The sequence below is a fragment of the Carassius gibelio genome, chromosome B13, assembly GCF_023724105.1.
Source record: "Carassius gibelio isolate Cgi1373 ecotype wild population from Czech Republic chromosome B13, carGib1.2-hapl.c, whole genome shotgun sequence".
Lineage (NCBI taxonomy): Eukaryota > Metazoa > Chordata > Actinopteri > Cypriniformes > Cyprinidae > Carassius > Carassius gibelio.
The window spans coordinates 25,791,292-25,806,560 of NC_068408.1; the positions used below are offsets into that span (position 1 = coordinate 25,791,292).

Genomic DNA, 15,269 nt, shown 5'->3' on the forward strand with positions numbered 1-15,269 from the left:
TCATAATTATATATATATAAACCATGCCCAACATTTTTTGTGCCATATTAATTGCCTGAAAAATGCCATTCTACTGGGAATAAAACAGAACAGAGGCCAGAGCAATCTGAGGACGAGACAGTCCTCTTGTGGCTTTATGGTGAACTGCTCTTTCTTCTCTGATCAGACAGTTAGGGCTGGATATAGGCAAAGGCATTCTGGGCACATGCTTCATCACAGTGGCCCTAACCTAACCCTAACCCTAACCATTTTATACAAAGTAACAAACTTGCAATTAAATCAGTCATGATATTAATCTGTCCAAACATTAAAAAGAGAACCATTATTGAGGCCACATAATTTAATCTGTCTTGTCCTTCAAAGCCTCTTGTAAAAGAGTTTGTACAGTTTATCGACTCTTTTAACTTTGAGCAATCAGTCCCACACATAAGCAGGGGCACACACTTGATCTTGTTTTATCATCAGACTTCCTCATCAAAGACATCTACGTATGTAAGAGAAGCTTATTTGTCTGATCATTGGCTAGTTGTTTTTGACAGATTTTTGAGATTTTTTGTTGCAGCTCTGTTAATGCACCCATTAATGCACAGTTATGCCCTGTCCCAAATGGAACACTTCATGAGCACTTTCGGTCTTGCGGACTTACAATGGTCGCCACGTGCGCGTGTCCGTTAAGTCCACGAGACCGTAGTGTGTCCAATTCAACAATTTAAGGGTTCAGAAGGGTGCTCATGAGTGCCCCCTTTACGGCCGCTATGCACCCTCATTATGCACTTCTGCCGAGCCCACACTGGAGCGGCAGACTACAAAAAGCGGCATTACGTCACAAAAGTGCAGACTCAGAGGAAGACCGCAAGAGTTTATAATAATTGTAATAAAAACTCAGTGGCGTTCCTGAGACGGGTGTCCCTGTACTGTTGGTACACCTGTAGTCCCCTTGACCCCGCTGGTTTGGTTTCTGGGAGCCTGGCTAAAGCTTCCTAGGTCATCCCGCAGTCTCATCCGAACGATCAGGCTCGGTGACGCGATTCAGTTTGCCCGGCGTCCCCCCAGAATTCGGGGTGTTCGCACGACGATGGTGGACAAACATGCTCCTGTCATGCGCGCGGAGGTCGTGACCCTGCTGGCAAAGGACGCCTCCAGCCGACATGAAGTCCAGCTTTTACAGCCCCTACTTCATAGTACCCAAGAAGACAGGTGGGTTACGGCCAGTCCTGGACTTGCGTGCCTTGAACCGAGCTCTTCACAGACTTCCAATCAAGATGCTAACGCCCAAGCGCATTTTTGAATGCATTCGTCCGTTGGATTGGTTTGCAGCAATTGACCTGAAGGACATGTCCATTCTTCCTCGACACAGACCGTTTATTCGGTTTGCTTTCGAGGGGCAGGGATTTCAATACAAGGTTCTCCCATTCCGGTTGGCCCTGTCTCCCCATATCTTTACGAAAGTCGCGGAGGGAGCCCTGGCTCCTCTCAGGGAACGAGGTGTCCGTATCCTCAACTACCTCGACGATGGCTGATTCTAGCTCACTCTCGAGCGAGGTTGTGAAAGCTCAGGGATCTGGTGCTCAGACACCTCGCCTGTCTGGTCCTTCACGTCAACTGGGAAAAGAGCAAACTCTCCCTTGTGTAGAGGATCTCTTTTCTCTGTAAGGAAATAGACTCGGTCGCCATGTTCGCGCGGCTTATGAACGAGTGTATAGGAGTGTAGCTTTCTCTTGGGTGCTGGCGCATGGCGCCTCACTAACAGACATCTGTAGAGCTGCGGGCTGGGCAACACCTAACACATTGTGTGATTTTATAATCTCCATGTATGCAAAAAAAAAAACGGGATCTCCTTTACTGAATACAACAAGATATCCTCCAATACCATGCGTAGAGGGGATTTGTCAGCAGGATCATGTTCTGATGTGGGTGAATGTAAGGGTTTGAGGAGGGAAATATTGAATGCTGGGTGAATTCTGTACTGTGAGGGGAGTTGTAACTTATATGTGACAGGGTTGATTTGATGGATTATGGAGAAGGGACAGAAAAAAATCTGGGACTTTTTGCAAGGCAGCAGTAACCTGATGGGAGTGGAACAGCAAGGGTTGATATAAGAGTATGCATAGGAAGGAAGTTAGATCTGCTGAAGGTTGATATGGGTAACTTTGGGCGTACTCATACGTTTTCTGGATTTTACGCTCCGATTTTCAGTTTATCTGAGACTCATGGTCACACCCAGGAAGAATAAGGATCTCCAGACTCTGTAGGAGAAATGCAAACCTCTGTATAGAGACACAGTCCTCAGATATTCCAAAATTGCAAAAGGCATGATTAAACAGGAGTTATTCTATGTCCATGGCAGTGGATAATCCCTTCAAAGGCACTAGACAACAGGCCTTGGAGAAATAGTCTACCACTACCAATACACAAGCAAAGCTATCCGAGGAGGGTTAGTTGTTATGAAGTTCACTCCCAGGTTTGACCATGGACAGTGTGGACTAGGGATGTAACGTACCTCGGTTTTAATGTCATGGTTTGGTATGATTTCGGTACAGCAGGGGAAAAAATTTACTCTTTTTCTCTCTTTTTTATAGACAGTGGTTTATTGAACAAGTTTCTCTTTCTTTATACTTCTTTCTTCAGTTATAGTCTAAATTTTCTTATTGTAAAAATCTACCTCAGCTTATATATAGAATTATAGGGAGCCCTTTTACATTAACCTATAAGGTTACAATTAGGCCTAACAACTTAGCCCAAACTGAATTGCCTACTATTTATTTTTAAACAGATTATCAGCACTCAACTTTACAAAAGAGTGTATGCAAACACGTAAATTGCACATAATGCGGTTTTAAAATTAACTTATAAATAATAAAATATCTAAACTGTTTGTTAAAATATATTCAATTACACACTGGCCATCAAAACATGTTTTATAACTTGGGTTTACGTTTATACGTTTTTATACAGTCTATGGATAATACCAGCACATTTCTGAACCGTCCCAGAAGCGGCTCTCCAAGGCTTTTATGCAGCAGTCTGTCAGACTGTCAAAACGCTATTTATTATTTGGAATTTCCTTCCAGATTTGTTTCCACCGTCGGGCCAAAAGCCAGGGTCATTCACCTTTCCACTGTCACTTCCTCGAGGCCAACAGCCAGGTTTTTTGGGCCCAGTGAAAACGTTGAGCCAAAGCGTGCCAGCTGGAGCTAGAGGAGTATGAACAAAGGTGGAATCATTTTAGAAAGCTAACAGCTATAACACCAGCATTAAAGACTTTTAAAATAATTTTAGCTCAAAACTCACTTTCAAACAGCTGCGAGTGTTTTAAATAACTTCTGTTTGAGATCTGATGTGAATTATGAATTCATTCAGGATTTCACAATCTTTATTTAGTAACATTTTATCTGTCATAAGTTTTGCCGCATATGTCATAAAAAATATAATAATATGGTTTTAGTTTTCGGGAGCTCCCTCTAAGGCTGTATTTTGATCATTCTTTCTGTGATGTACAGTATATTGTGTCTACAAATAAACAGAAACAGACTTTACTAAAACGCTATGTCCTCTCTTTTGTGAAATAAAGGTTCATATAGCATATATGTATATATAGCATATATAGCGATCCTCACAGTGTGAGTAGTATGTGAGCTCGTTGTCAACTCAAACAATCCTCATACTTCGATCCTTACAGTTTAAATCTACAAATGCTGAGTAGCTGTTTGTGAAGTATAGATTTACACCTATGGAGAGTTGATCATAGTGTGAGTATAACAATTGGCAGCATCGTTCTGCTCCTGACTTCTACTGAGAGAAGACTGAATGAGTTCGGCACTCTTTGAGAGCTCTTCGTGTTGGTGCACCCAAGCATTTCTGGATGCAGTCAGTACCTGGCATCAGGTGATGGTCACGATCAATGCCTTACATTTCTAAGCATTAAGCATGCTAGGGGGAACCAACCCAGGGGGACCATCGCTCCTCTTGCAATCCCCAACCAGTTGAGCTGCCAAAGCAACATGTTGGGCCCTCTACAATTTGTTACAAAATCTGCATCCACATAACTCATCAGAAAGATCTGTAGAACTGGTACACTCATCCTTTTATATTTTACTGAATTCATTACCCCACCTCCTGCTTCATGCCATGCATACCAAGCCTACCAAACTATTACTTCTGTGTCAATGGAAATTGTAAAATGACATTGAAATTGAAAAGAAAAATCATTGTTAACACATCCAAGTATTGTTAGTAGGGTTTTACCATAATGTTTTTGGGATTTTTGCTTGGGTCAAGCAGGGATGATCTGACCAAAGGCAGAGCCACTCAGGGTTTGTTTGTTTGTTTTTTTTTGTCTTGTTCACCATGTTAAGGCTAGTAATGATTTCTTACACGCTGTGGGTCTCCAGGTGGCACTGTGATGCTCACGAAGCAGTTCCTTCACCAATTCACAAACAGATCTTTCATTTCTGCGAGTACTAACAGTGGATTAAAATTTAAAACGTTTAAACTGGCATTTGATGTTCTTCCCCTAACAAACAAATGGAAACAGGAGTCGCAAACCTCTATTTAATTATTAAATGAAAGACTTTCGCCAGTAATCAAATGACTATTGGCTAATTCTGACCAGCTCTGAAGAAAGAAACAGAAACCACGTGACTCAAGACGCTTACTGCTTCCACTGTACCATGAAAAAGCATTGATGCCACGGACAAATTGTAATAGACGATACAAATTAAGGTACACAGTGAAGAAATTAAAATCGGAAAATTTTGTAAATCCGTCGTATCTGACCAGTTTGAGACAAGGGGACCGGTTAAGCCCCGCCCATTCTCAGATGTGACGCTGACCGTCCTTCTCTGCGCCGATTGTATTTCTTTGGATTCTACCTGCTTGTGCAGTTAACAAAAAAATCTGGACAAAAACAACAAGAACAAAACATTATTATTTGGTTGCTTTCTTTCCGTTATGAGCTCGTGGCTCGCTGCAGCGCACTCGTCGGGACTGTTTCGGTGAATGCTTGTGTTTCGGTGAAGATGGGTCTCAGAAGGACCGTGCTCTTGTGCTTCTTGTGCTCGCTGATGCTGGTTCTTCACGCCAGCCGCAGGAGACACGCGCGCTGCCCCGCTTCGTGCACGTGCAGCAAAGATAACGCCTTGTGTGCCAATACCGGATCAATCCCGAGGAGCTTCCCGCCCGATGTCATCTCACTGTAAGCGCAGCAGTAATCACGAGCGACAGTAATACTGGTTATCAATCAGATCCCGTTTGTGTTAAGAGGTTGGTTTAATTATCTTTTTTTTCTTTCTTTCTTTTTTTTTTCTTCTTTTTTTTTACAGATCATTCGTCAAGTCCGGCTTTAATGAAATCCCTAAAGAGAGTTTCATTCACACGCCAGCCCTCCATCTTTTGTAAGACTCATCAACATTATTACATGACTCAAACACACACACACACAAAGAGAGAGAGAGGGAGAGAGCGAGTGAACACACACACACTCACACACACACAAAGAGAGAGAGAGAGAGAGAGAGAGAGAGAGTGAACACACACACACTCACACACACAGAGAGAGAGGGAGAGAGTGAACACACACACACACAGAGAGAGAGAGGGAGAGAGTGAACACACACACACAGAGAGAGAGGGAGAGAGTGAACACACACAGAGAGAGAGAGAGAGAGCGAGTGAACACACACACACTCACACACACAGAGAGAGAGGGAGAGAGTGAACACACACACACACACACAGAGGGAGAGAGTGAACACACACACACACACACAGAGAGAGAGCGTTTTATAGATGTCAACCCATGCTTTGTCTGATCAATACTGATTGTGATTGTATGTATATATATAATGCACTATAATGTTTATAATACCTTATGAAACACATTACAATCTGCTTTATCATAAATATAGTCAGACGCGATTACACCTTAAATTAGTAAAATGTATTTTTATAATAATCAACTTATAACATTATTATGCATCACACCAATCATACAATCACCAGACAATAGTTAAGCTTATAAATGTTATAAATATGAAATTTAAAACCCTTTTTTAAAGAAAGTTTATAATCAAATTTGTTATTTGAAGGTGTCCTTGTTACAGTGTAATTATACATTTAAGCAGGGGTGCTTTAAGATATCCAGAGGCCCCTCTGCTACAGCATTACGGTAGGCCCCCCTTCCTAGAATTATATATATATATTTTGCTTTCTTACAATTATGTGTCAAATTTAGATTTTTTTTCTTATTGATATGCTAGTTAACATTTTAAACACTTGAATATGCACATTCACTCTTTGCCAGACGGTGGCGCTTGTGGAACAGCAGAATTATAGCCTTTACATCAAATAAACTATATGTAAAGAAAATGCCATCAGAACTTTCCTGGCCAACTGTGAGTTTACAGGTATGATTTAAACACCATGAATTACACAAAATATTCATTATTCATCATCAGTAGATTGGAACAAAAGGTGATTGCTAATTTCGTTTTAATTTTGAAACATGCCATGCTCGTGCTTGATTAATTAAATCATAGCCTTTTAAAGTATAATGATCACATTTAAGCAATAAGATTAAGCGTACTGCTTTTCCATCACCTGATTTAAAAATGAGACTTTGTAGCAGCACCTCTGATGGAATACAGTGACTGAATATAAAACCTTCAGTTGACACACAGATTACATACACAGATTTGTCGCACTGTATGACGTCACAGAAAGTTGTCCGGTTCTCCTTTCACACAGCAGTGTTGTGTTACTTGTTAAGCTGCACATTATAGAGCTTGGCCCGTGTCCGAAAGATTATCAGAATTACCGTCCCAAGTCCCATATTTTTGCTCATAAAGGTAAAAGTAATACAACAAAACGTTGTGCTTTTATAAAATAAAATAAACAAGCATGAAGCACTTTCTGCCGTCTGGTCTCGAACAGGAGCAATTCATAAAAATGAACCAAAACTCAGTGAATACATGCCTCACAGACATGATAAATGGATAAAAAGCTATAAATTACTGCTTAGGGAAATAAAACAAATCAATAACAAAAACTTTCATTATAATCCTAATCTGTAAAGATGCACTATGGTAATATATGATGTAAAGATGCTCTCTAAAGGCGCGACTAATGAGGAGATGGCGAGTCAGGATCCTTGCAACAGCGACACAGACAGAAAACACTGTTTATTAGTAAATAATTCATATATCTCCTTATGCTGTGTACACACCAAAACCAACAAACCAACTATACAAACTGTGTGGGGGAAACCTAAACTGAATCGTTCACTACAAATACTACAAGCAGGGTGTCGCTGAAAACGAGTGTGTAAGTTGAATGCAGAATGCTGTTGTCACTGCTGCAAACTCCCATATATACAAATAATTATTCTAAAAATATAATTTCCCAGCAGCCAGTGCGCTCCTCCCTAGTGTAGTCCCCTGGGCTTCAGCCCCTTATAGCCATGTTTTAATGCGACCCTGCATTTAAGTACCAAGGAATATTAATTAACTACATGTACTATATGTTTAGGGTTAGGATTATGGTTTGTCTTGGGTTTAATTGCATGCAGTTATGCATAATTGAGTGTTATCACAATATTAAGTACATGTAACGTGTGTAACAAGGACACCTTAAAATAAAGTGTTACCCCTTATTTAAACAGTTTTACTGTATGCTGTGATATTAGCTACATACTATGGTATTTTGTCAGAAGCTGTGGTTAGCATGGTACAGTTTGTAAGGGTAATTAGTGTCACACTGAGGGACCAGTCTCTTAATAGTGAAAGGAGAATGAGAGTCTGCAATCGAACATTTACTATTTATATTTTTGAAAAACATTTTACAGAATAAAATGGACTAATATGTAAATCTCTTTAAAAAAGTATCTGTTGTTTGTCTGAGAGACTGCAAATATGCATTACTATTCAACTACAGTGGTACTGATATAGGCTGCTAAAACATTTATGAAAATTAACCATGGTTTTACTATAGTAAACTTGTTACAACCATGTTTTTATCATAATTTTATTAGAGATACCACGGTTGACCTATGCTTAGAGGCTAATTTTGTAAGGGGAGGATACACTATAGCTAGATCTCAAACGGAAGATTGTTTATTATTGTTATATATCGTCATATTGTCCAGTAAAACTGCTCAGTGTGAAGTATTAAGCCATTATAGAGTCACAGAAAGTACTGTAAGCTGCTTTGAAAGATGTGTACTGTGCATGTTATGCAAATAAATGCCTTGACTTGAATGAATCAAGTGTTCATTACTATCAGAAATGCTGAACAACGGTGCTAGCAATCAAATACATCAGAGAATCAATCTTCATCCATACAAACAACAGCTGCTTGAAAACCTCTGCTTTTTCAGCTTTCTTAGGTGGAAAGCACTTTTTTCACAGCGGTTGTGCAAAGGGCTGTGGCAGTTTATGATACAGTAAGCCTTAACCACTCTAATGTGATATTAAATAGAATAATATAAACATTAAATAATATAAAAGTCTACATTCACTACAATTCAGTCTCCGCTCTAGTTAATTCCCAGAATGCATTGTGTCACGACACATTTAGATTTTATAATTAGCATTGTTTTGAAATATATTCCTCATACAATGTTATTTAAATATCTAAACAGATAAAAAAAAAATAATAATCTAGAAAAAAAACCTTACTCAAGCACATGAAATGTTACTTTGATACTGTACATTATCCTAAGCTGGCTAATAAACACTGCTGACCAAAGTTTTAAACGATAGTGATTAAAAAAAATAAAATCTGATTCACTGTTATCAAAATATTTCATAACAATCTGTTCAAAATCACACTTTGCTATTGCAGAACCTTACAGAAACCTCCTGAAATGATGTCAGAACTGTAGAAACCTTCTGTGTGTGTGATCCCGCACTTTCAGATCAATGTAATGCTTATGTTATATCTCCTAGGCTTTTCACAGCAAACAACTTTGATTCTATAAATGAAGATGCGTTTCTTGGTCTTCCTCATCTGGAGTATCTGTAAGTGTCTCACAGAACGGGATTTTAATACTGATGATGACTGGAATCCTTTGCCTTGTGCATCATCTTAGGCTTTGCTGTTTGTTTTTCTTTCAGTTTCATTGAAAATAACCAAATCAAGTCCATATCGCCATTCGCCTTCAGAGGCCTGAAGTCTTTAATACATTTGTGAGTATTTCTGCATAATACAGTTGATCAGTTCTCTGTTCATCCATCAAGTGAAACATTGCAGTCATAATAGAAATGTTTTTTCTTAGTGGATTATTAATGTTATTTCACTAATGATAGAAGCAGTCAGCAATCCAGGTTGCATTTTTCATTACACCTTTGCACAATATAAAAATTGGTAATTTCTCTTTACTGATGAAAGCATTTGGTTCTTTACGGATGTTATTGCAGAAGTTTGGCGTACAATAATTTGGAGACACTACCAAGAGATCTTTTCAAAGGGATGGAAGCTTTGACTAAAGTGTATGTACGATGTTTTAACAGTATGACATCATTTCAGTAATTGTCAGTGGTATGAGATCTCGATGACACGGTCTGGATGTGTTTGTCCAGGGATCTGAGAGGAAATCTTTTCAGCTGTGACTGTAAGCTAAAGTGGTTAGTCGACTGGATGTTTCATACAAATGCAACTGTGGATCAGATCTTCTGCAATGGCCCTGAAGCTTACCAGGGCAAGAAGATCAACGACCTTGTAGCACAGTCATTTGATTGCATAACAACAGGTAAAATTACAGACCGCCATGTGATTTCTTGACTTTAAATGGGGGGAAAAAGGCTTAACATTTGTTTATCTGCTCTACAGACTTTTCGTTGTTGAAGTCTCTTGACTTTCAGTCCATTTCAGCCGAGGCTTTTGTGTTCGGTGGTGACCAGTTTGTGGTATTCGCCCAGCCTTTCATTGGCAGGTGCAGCTTCATGGAATGGGATCACGTGCAGATGGAGTTCAGGAACTTTGATAACATCACAAGTAAGCAAACAGCAGAGGAACTGGTGAACATGCCTAAATCCAAATCATGTAATCATATACGCAATACTGTATGCAGACAGTTTCAGTTGTTTCGGTCTCTTTTATAACACAAACTGTTGTTTTTTAGGGCCACCCTAGACTAAAGATTTTTCCGATTGACTAATAATTAGTCGACTAAATTCTGTATTTTCAGCTGAAGTTGACATCTCCACATTTGACGTGCATGTTTCATACAAATTACATAATCTAGAAATATTTGTTTTCCATTTTAGTTGGTAATGTAATTTATGTTTTGCCAGATGAGGCTCGAGATCCATACATACATAAAAAACACAACAAATAGTTTCAGAAATTAAGTTCTGTGTAATAAATTAGCATGGAAAATCTGTATCTGCAGCTCACACTTAGGAATCGGCCAAGAAAATTGCAATCGGTGCATCTGTAATAATAAAAATGCATGGCATAATAAACTGGTACTTCATAGTTTTGGTGGTTTTCAAGCCTTTGTTTGATACAGCTTTCCTCAAATCTTTCCTCGGTAGGCACTTCCACTGTCATCTGCAAACCTCTAGTCATTGATAGTCAACTCTTCATTATAGTCGCCCAGCTGTTCGGCGGCTCGCACATCTTCAAGCGAGATGTCTCTGCAAACAAATTCATCAAAATCCAAGACATCGACATTCTGAAAGTCCGAAAGCCAAATGACGTGGAAATCTTCCACGTCGACGAAGAGTCTTTCTTCATCATAGCCGACAGCTCCAAAGCCGGCTCGACAACTATTTATAAGTGGAACGGCAACGGCTTCTACTCCCATCAGTCTTTGCACCCCTGGCACCGCGACACAGATGTGGAGTACCTAGAGATCTCTGGGAAGCCTCATCTGATCTTGTCCAGCAGCTCTCAAAGGCCGGTCGTTTACCAGTGGAGCAAGAGCACGAAGCAGTTTGACCGGCGCACAGATATCCCAGAGATGGAGGACGTGTACGCGGTCAAACACTTCACCGTGAAGAGCGAGCTCTACATATGTCTGACCCGCTTCATTGGCGACTCCAAGGTGATGAAATGGGACGGTAGCATGTTCACTGAGATCCAGACCATGGCCTCTCGTGGCTCCATGGTCTTCCAGCCGTTCTCCATAGCCAACTGGCAGTACGCCATCCTGGGCAGCGACTACGCCTTTACTCGGGTCTATCGCTGGGATGCAAAGAAAAGACAGTTCATTCACTTCCAAGAGCTGAACATTCAGGCACCCAGGGCTTTTTCTCTGGTGTTCATTGACAACAGGGAGTTCCTTCTTGGTTCTAGTTTTAAGGGGCAAACACGTATATATGAGCACCTGGTCCTTGACTTGAGCAGCTGAGTTGCTTGTCTGGGACATTTGAGGACACTGATAAATGAGTGTCTCGATGGATCCGCGAAGAACCTGTCCGAAACACATCCAGGTCATGTTTCAATCTAAAATCCATAATAATAATTGCTTAGTGTTCAGGTGAAATATTATCACCATGCCTACAACTTGTAACAATCCTATATAACCCAATTCTTTTCTTCTTTTTTCTCCTTTGGTTTTGGAGTGAAACATGACTCGATAGTTTTGGTCAGATTTACTCGCCTCTTCTCAGCATGAAGACTCTTTGCATGATGGTACCGTTAATTAGGTACTGCCAGTGAAATTAGCAAAGGTTTTTTTGATTTTACATGGTCTTCTCCTTGCACTCATTCATTTCTGTTGTGTTTTTACTCTGTGACTGCTGTGCTATTATTGAAATACTTGCTATTCTATTTATTTATGTTTATCTCAAATGAAACTTGTTTACTGCTTTCTAAACTTGTAAACGGTGTATTTTTGTGTGGCAGCTGGGTCACATATTTGATATGCAGATTGGAAATTTGAAATACACACAGACAGTTTGACCCTGAGTAGTGTGTAGTGTTACCGTTGTTTTTTAGCATTAGCCTGTTTGATGAATCACATTAACTACTAACAGTACAACCAATGCCAGTACTTTTTCAACAAGATGAAAATATTTGTAAAGAGATGAAGAGATTCTATATCACCACGTGATGAAACTGTGATGTTGTTCTACTGGATATATTTATGCATGCAGTTTCATGCCTACATTTTGAAGACACCGATACTAACTTTTAATAAAGACTTTCCAGAATGCTAAAATGTTTTATTTTGTCAAATGCAAGAGGCTATTTTTCAGTCATACATTCAAACTGAAAGGTTTTTTTTTTCTGCTTGGAAAGAGAAATTATGTGGGCTCTTGTTGTTAATAATGTTTGTCATTAGACTCAATTGGCATTAGTTTGCAATTCCATTAGATTAGAGTTTAGTTGTAATTCAACACAACTAACCCAGTTAATCAATGTGTTCAGGAATATTAGAAACTCCAGGAAGCACCCATTCTGGTTTTTAGATAAGCAGGAAGTGATTATAACATGTGACCATATGAATCATATGGAGGAAAAAAAACATTTGAGAAGTTAAGTGTTGTATTTCCCTTTATTTTGAACTGATTTTGTTCAGCGTACAAATAATCATGGTCAACTATTAAAAATACACTTTTATTGAAGTCCAGAAAGTTCCATAACAGGATATTAATGTTGTATTTCTTCGTCCTTGTTAAAGGCTCTGAGATGCTGATATGGTTATCTGTGTTTCAGCGAGTGAATGTCAGGCTGAAGCCCATTTATTTGAAAGCAGATGAATTATGTGGAAATGCAAAGTCAGAATCAGGTTACTTTCATGTCATCAATGCAAAATCTAGGTTCGCAATTAAACCAACATATGACACCTGTACCAGGGGCTGGCAATCTTTTAACATGTCAGAGGTCACCACTTTCATGTTTACAGACAAAATGCACATCATTTGAAAGATATAAAAATTGTGCCCCTTCCAAAAAAATGGGGATGTAACTCAATATTCCTTTGCCAAAACATTACTGCCTGCTGACGACATTTAAACAATAGTCAGCAAAAGAAAGCTCTTATACAGCAGAGTTACCTTCACATCAGTGAACTGTGCAAGAATGTGCAGGAACATTTAATAAAGACATGGCACTGAGTCAATGCTTTTTCTTGCATTAGCAGGGATCCAGACTAAAAAATGACTATGAACAATTGGAATTTAAGAATCAAGTATTTATTTTTTTATAAACGGCAAAATCAGAATGAGTTTTCTCTATCATACTCTTAGGATGATTAATACTCATGTATGCATAACAGCTAATACACTTCCTTTAAAGAGCTGCCCTACAAACTTGCAAGTAAATGTTGTCTCTCTTAACTTCTGGTAAAAACAGCAGCTGAAGTAAACTATCTGAAGTTATTTCACTCTAAATAGACCAAACACATCATTATTACTGACACTTTGCTGCCAGTACTTGGTCGTAGAAGCAGTGAAGCAGCAGAAGAGTACGGTGGTCTGTAAGTGTTTTCTATCTAATTAGATTTTAGTGTGGTTGTCATTGCTAGGACTAATTGTTTTACTCAGCATTCAAGCCTAAATCCAGCACTTTTAGAAAACTACACATGTGTACACATATCTATACTTGCAGGTACAATTTTGGCTGTATTATTTGTGTCCCCTTCAGAAGTTGCCCACCGTTATAAGCGTAATGTACTACCTGTGCGTGACAATCACCCATTCTTCAGTAGATGTTTATTCTAAAGCATCCATTCAAGGAGATTGATCCATCAAACTAAATATCCTCTCTACACCATCTGCCCTGCTCATGACCCCTCCAAGACTCGCCTCAGACAATGATCAAATATGACAAACCAATCATTAATTTAATTTAATTCATACAGGCTTACCTCATGTTGCATGTTTCCACTTTCTGAGAAAAACAAAGGCACATAAAAATGTCCAATGTCCAATCCCTCACTCTTTCTAGCTATAAAAGGTTTAAATATTTTGCTATTTTTTCTCATATCGCTATATAATATCAATATTGCCTGGACAGTGTAAAATAGATGTGGTTTCTATCTGTTATTAGTTAAAAGCCTCACTAAAGGGGAGCACAATGACCACAATCCAATATCACAGTATGAGTTATTTTATTTCACTGTAAGCATTATGCTTTTAAATCCAATAAATAAAGATGAAGCATGTGCAATTAAACACCATCTAAACAGACTTTCTCCTGTCCTCCTCGCACAGAAATTATTTAAAAGGTGACAGTGAGTAAAATCACAGCACTGGCAAAAAATAATAATAAAAAAAAATAAAGGAAAATGCAATTCGGTAAAAAGAAAAAGAAAAGAGAAGAAGTGATAATAAAATAAAACATAATTATATTTCTCCACAAGGATAAATGTGCTGTCAAATATCCCGCTCTGTGCTCTGGAGAGAACTTGGGGAAACAATCTCTTGACTAATGTTTCACGATCTTTCCTGATTCAGAGAAACAGAGAAACGATCAAGACATTTATATCTAAATATGGGATACCAGGGAAAGCAAAACGTGTGCAATGTGCTGCACAAATCAGGCCTAACCTTGCCTAACAAAAACTGTGTTAAAACTGAACACAGTGTGACCAGTAATATCTCATTTGTCAACAAATGACTTGACATCTGCCATCATCACTACGGCCTACAGCTACTAATGCAGCGCCACTCAGTGTCACACCACAGTAGTAAGATATTTTATTTGTACTTCAAAACCACTAATAAATAAGCCACCACTTTAAACATAATGACCACTGGCAAAGATATAATCATGCAAAGAAATAATCATATTAAATGTCTTTAACAGTTTATATTCATGCAGCTGTTAAATGCACAAATACAAGGTTTGGTGACTCACCCTGATGAAAAACTGTCCTCCATCGTTGCCAGCTTTAATCCTGAAGGTGTAGTGTGTGCTGGAGATGATGTTTGTGGCTTGAATCTGGAAGATATCTACTAGTACGGTGCTCTCTGAATGAATGCTCATGTATTTGTAAAGATATACTGCGGCAGGCCTCGACACGCACCCGCAGATTGGCACAAACCCCGGATAGGCATAAGAGCAAGAACACTACTCTCTTTTCCATGCTTAAGTGTTAAATCATAACTTGTGTTCCTGGTGATTCTGTGATCTTCATTTCTAGCTCTATACTAGGATATAAACACAGACTGACATACTTTTCTGAAAACTCTTCACAACATAAACTTCATCTAACATCTTCCCCTGTGTTCAGAACAGAAGAACAGCCTTTTTGTTTCAATTAGAAAAGTAACACTTCATGTTTCCAGTGTTCTTGTTACTAACCTTAAACCTAATATGCT

At 39.0% G+C, this 15,269-nt stretch overlaps 1 protein-coding gene across 1 annotated transcript; it reads left to right on the forward strand.

Moving 5' to 3' along the window:
• The first annotated feature begins 4,693 nt into the window (after positions 1-4,693).
• On the forward strand, positions 4,694-12,163 carry lgi1a (leucine-rich, glioma inactivated 1a). The gene is made up of 8 exons (XM_052571679.1): positions 4,694-5,194; positions 5,322-5,393; positions 8,943-9,014; positions 9,111-9,182; positions 9,414-9,485; positions 9,576-9,745; positions 9,826-9,990; positions 10,533-12,163. The coding sequence occupies exons 1-8, from the start codon at positions 5,019-5,021 to the stop codon at positions 11,348-11,350; spliced, it is 1,617 nt and encodes a 538-aa protein (XP_052427639.1). The 5' UTR covers positions 4,694-5,018; the 3' UTR covers positions 11,351-12,163.
• The last annotated feature ends 3,106 nt before the right edge of the window (positions 12,164-15,269 follow it).